This window comes from Glycine soja, chromosome 3 (genome assembly GCF_004193775.1).
Source record: "Glycine soja cultivar W05 chromosome 3, ASM419377v2, whole genome shotgun sequence".
Classification (NCBI taxonomy): domain Eukaryota; kingdom Viridiplantae; phylum Streptophyta; class Magnoliopsida; order Fabales; family Fabaceae; genus Glycine; species Glycine soja.
In genome coordinates this window covers 25,775,993-25,780,946 of record NC_041004.1, presented here as the reverse complement: position 1 = coordinate 25,780,946, position 4,954 = coordinate 25,775,993, and the positions used below count along the sequence as shown (strand labels likewise).

Sequence of the window (4,954 nt, the reverse complement as noted above, 5' to 3'; positions counted from 1 at the left end):
CACACCCACGCAAAAAAATCCCAAACATGGGTACTTGAACATGGAAAAGGGTCGATTTCCTATTTTTTTGGATTTTTAGGCTTTGTTTTTAGGTGTTAGATGACGGAACCGGGGAACGGGACTATTTTTTTTGGGTTCTTTGACGTCCAAGCATGAGAAATGGCCACCCTCCATTGTCTCACGCCACTGACACACCCACGCAAAAAAATCCCAAACATGGGTACTTGAACATGGAAAATGGTCGATTTCCTGTTTTTTTGGATTTTCAGGCTTTGTTTTTAGGTGTTAGTTGACGGAACCGGGGAACGAGACTATTTATTTTGGATTCTTTGACGTCCAAACATGAGAAACGGCCACCCTCCATTGTCTCACGCCACTGGCACACCCACGCAAAAAAATCCCAAACATGGGTACTTGAACCTGGATTTTTTTTAAAGTCATCACTGTAGTATCTTATATGGCGATTTCATTGTCATGTAAATTTTGTTTTAATATTTTGTTTTCCGTACGACCTTATATATTAATGGTGTAAATTATGATCGAATCAGAATTTATTATATATCATTACTTTACAAATCTTACTAACACATAATTATGAATTATGAATGATTTTAAAAACATTTATTTTTTATGTAATTTTTACAAACAAAACTCATGATTTTAGGTTCACTTTTTTAAAAAATAAATTTAAAACACTCGTAAACTTTGCTTAACGACCACAAACAATCGGAATAATAAAATATATTATAAAATAATAAACCGTGCAAAACACGTCAACTATTAAACAAAAAACTGTAATAATTACAAATATACATGTCAACTACAACACAAAAAATAAATACAATGATCAATAGTCCGTGCGGCGTCTCTGACGAGCCCTGACAGTCCCATCAGCACTGGGTCCCCCTCTCGTGATCGTTAGGTAGTCCTGCATAATGTCATATAACAATGTGCCTGCAGTGACTATCCTAAGGTTGAGCACACGCTCCAACCTCTGTGCAATCGCCTCATATCCCTCATAATCATCCTGTCAAAGTCATTAAAAACATTTATAATGAAATTTAAAATAAATAACAACTCATAAAACATTAAACGCGCAAATAATCTTACCACGTGTGGAGGGGGGTCAAATGCTACTGGAACCTAGGAGCTAGGCGGATGTATGTAGTCCTCAGGGTCTGCAGCTGGTGCATCCCTCTGTTGGTCACCTGCTTGGCTCGGTATCATAAATGGGTGAGATATGCGGAAAAACCACTCCATGTAATCCGCAGATCCCTGCCCAGGCACTAGACAAACCTGACCTGCAGGTAGTAAGTGATTCGCAAACTGCATCCACCTGTCATCTATCTGATCGTGTGACAATCGTGCACTAACAGGCGGCGAAGGGATGCTCTGGATGTAACCGAACTGGCGTACCACCCTCTCCGGTCGAGCTGTGACGACCATAAGACCCCATCTCAGCTGACCCTGGAAAGATGAAATCTCCTGAAACGCCCTAACCCCCCGATGCTCCATGTACGGAAACCAGGACACATCTGTGACGGTCAAACCATCACAACGTGCCCTGTAGGGTGCTCCTATGATTCCCTTCATGTGCGCCTTCGACGTCAACCACCGGGAAGCACGTGGGGACGTCTCCTGGTATGTATCGTCAGTTACGCACTGGTGCACACTAGGGAAGTGCTCACAGATCCAACACTACACAATAATTGAGGTTAACATAACATAAAAACATGTTTAAATCATACTCGAATGTAACATATTAATAAACACAAAATTTACCTGAAGTAGCTTCAAGTACCCCGCAAGCTGTCGGGTGGTGGTCCTACAAGCCTCATCTAACTGGTCATACATATGAACCAGCGTGGCAACTCCCCAAGCGTAACCACTACTATGAGCGAGGTCCCGGAAAGCGTCAAGGTGAACCACATGCACGTATGTTGCACTCTTATTAGCAAAATGAGTGCAACCGACAAGGTGCAGCAGATAAACGCGAGCTGCGACTATCCACCGTCGGGCCTGACATCTCGTCTCATAAATGTCTCAAACCCATCCTAATCGTACATATGCTCCACGTGTGAGTGCTGTCTCGGCTCTGGCCTCCTCGGCAGGCACTTCCAACAACTCCGTAAGCAAAAATCTGGCCTCCTTCGTAGAAAGAGCGTGGAAACTGTGCAAGGCGCCAGTGATGAGCAAATGTAGGATTGACGACTCATCATCCTATGTGATCGTCAGCTCTCCTACAGGAAGGTGGAAGGTGCTAGTCTCACTGTGCCACCTCTCCACAAATGCGGATATAAGTCCTGGATCGCGAGTAATAACTGAACAATCTATCAGTGAACTTAATCCTGTGGCAGCCAGCAGGCCTTCAATCTCAGGCACTGGCCTCCCAATCAGTGTCACCATCCTCCCATGTGACACTAACTTCAAATCAGGACGTTCCTGATTTGAAGTACAAATTATACAATTATTAAAAAAAAATTAATCACAAACAAATAAATCAACAATGATAAACAATTAACAAATTAAAATACCTGTCCACTCCAAACGGCATGTGCAACATGCTCGGCAAATGATGTGAGCATTGACGGGTCACGTGGACCACCAGGGAATCGCTCAACAGCATCACCACCATCTGACCCCTCACCACTATCAGTACCCTATGCGTCCGCACGCATCTCAGGTGCCTCCGCAGCCTGCTCAGGGACATCGTCAGTCATGTCAGCGACGTCCTTAGCCATATCGCGTCCCTCCGTTGTCATCTGATGAACGCGTAGCCTACGGGCTGAGGCAGTAGGCCTACGTCTCTCGGGAACATTAGCAGCATCCTCATCACCAGGTCTATCTCTGCCTACAACTCTACCTATGGCACGACCTAAACCTCGTGTTCTGGCCATGATCTGCAAATCATGTCGAACACGTATTTTTTTCAGTCAAAATATACACAATTTTCTTTATAAAAAAATAACTTTATTTATAAACAAATAAAACTAACTTAAATCAAATTATTTTAAAACATACACAACATAATTTAAAAAAAAAATAAACAACTGCATTTAAAAAAAAAATTAATTAGTAAACATCCACAACTTAATTTTAAAAAAAAAATAAGAAACTTCATTTCTAAAAAAATCACAACTAAATTATTTAGTAAACATCCACAACTTATTTTTTTTTAAAAATAAAAAACTTCATTTATAAAAAAAAAACTAATACAAAAATAATTCATTACTAAACATCCACAACTTAATTTTTTTTTAAAAAAAACTTCATTTATAAAAAACCACAACTAATGTAAAAAAAATTAATTAGTAAGCATCCACAACTTAATTTAAAAAAAAAATTTAAAAAATCATATATAAAAAAAACACAACTCAATTATTTAGTAAACATCCACAACTTAATGTTTTAAGAAAATAAACAACTTCAATTATAAAAAAATAACTAATATAAAAATAATTAATTACTAAACATCCACAACTTAATTTTAAAAAAAATTAATTTATAAAAAAATTGAAAAAATTAATTTATAAAAAAAAACACAACTCAATTATTGTGTAAACATCCACTGCTTAATTTAAAAAAAAATTAAACAACTTCATTTATAAAAAAATACTTCATTTATAATAAAATAAACAACTTTATTTATAATAAAATAAAAAAGTTTATTTATAGACAAAAAAAAAACACAACTACTTTCAAAATATATAATTAGTAAACATACACAACTAAAATTATATATAAAAATAAAACAATAATGGGAAAAAAAATTTCCAAACATACACAACTTTATTTATAAAAATAAACTACTTCATTTATAAAATAATACATAAGTAATTTAAAATTAAATCATTAGTAAAATACTCAACTAAAATAATATAACAAAAAAAAAACTAAAACAATTAACAAAAATAACCAACTAAATTAATAAAAACAATATTTTTTTTTTAAAAAAAAAACTTCCGGAAGAAGTAGTTCTTCCGGAAACATTCCAGAAGAAGGGGTCTTCCGGAAAGTGCTTCCAGAACTACTGAAAGGTCATCCGGAAGAACTCTTCTTCTGGAATGTTTCCGGAAGAAGTAGTTCTTCCAGAAACATTCCGGAAGAGGTGTTCCGGGAGCTTTCTGGAAGACGTCTTCTTCCGGAATACGTTTATTACTTTCGGAAGATCCCCTCTTCCGGAAATCTTCCTGAATACCTTCTTCCGGAAGTTCCGGAAGAACCCCTAATGGGTCTTCCGGAAGACGCCACCGTCACCTAGCTTTCGCCATTTTTTCCGGCGTCCTCTACCCTAAGGTTCAACTAACCTAAGCTACAAATACAATGCATAACAAAACCAAAGCTAAGAAGAAGGCCACCTACCTCGAATGCAAATGGGTCCAAGGGCTGGCGGAGAAGTCTCGCGGAGAAGAAGACCACCAATGAAGCTTTTGCGGAAGAGAGAAGAGGAAGGAAGCTTTCGCGGAAGAGAGAAAATGAAGAAGACAAAATGCTTCCGAAAGAGGGAAAAAGCTTTTTATGTTTTTAAATGAAGGGCAAAATTGTCCTTTCAATAAATTGCTGGGTGCACCAGCAATATTGCTGGGTGCACCTAGCATATCCCATTTAGAAACTATTGTACTCTTAGTTCTGTTTGGGATTTTAGCCCAGGCCAGTAAAAAATTGGGAGATTCTATTTACACTCCCCTGTTACTAATGCACTCCTCTTTGTAATTTTATTGCCCAAAGTATCCTAGTTCAAAAATCAATGTTTTGCTCTCCTTAATTCTTCAGCCTCTTTGAGCATTAGGGCATGTTCGGATGAATGGAAAGGAGAAGAGAATGGGAGGAAAGTTTTAGATTTTGATGTGACTTCCACATTTTTACACTTTACTTAAATTTAAAATTTTTATTAATTTTATTTCTTTTCTCTTTATCAGAAGCTACCTTAGTGGTGAGCAGCTCCTCCCAAATT

The 4,954-nt window shown here is 37.5% G+C and overlaps 1 protein-coding gene across 1 annotated transcript; it reads right to left on the bottom strand.

Annotated features, from left to right (window-relative positions):
• Positions 1–1,143: 1,143 nt before the first annotated feature.
• On the bottom strand, positions 1,144–1,593 carry LOC114405065. Its single transcript, XM_028367748.1, has 2 exons — positions 1,417–1,593; positions 1,144–1,275 (listed from the first exon to the last, which is right to left on the bottom strand). The coding sequence occupies exons 1-2, from the start codon at positions 1,591–1,593 to the stop codon at positions 1,144–1,146; spliced, it is 309 nt and encodes a 102-aa protein (XP_028223549.1).
• Between the last annotated feature and the right edge of the window lie 3,361 nt (positions 1,594–4,954).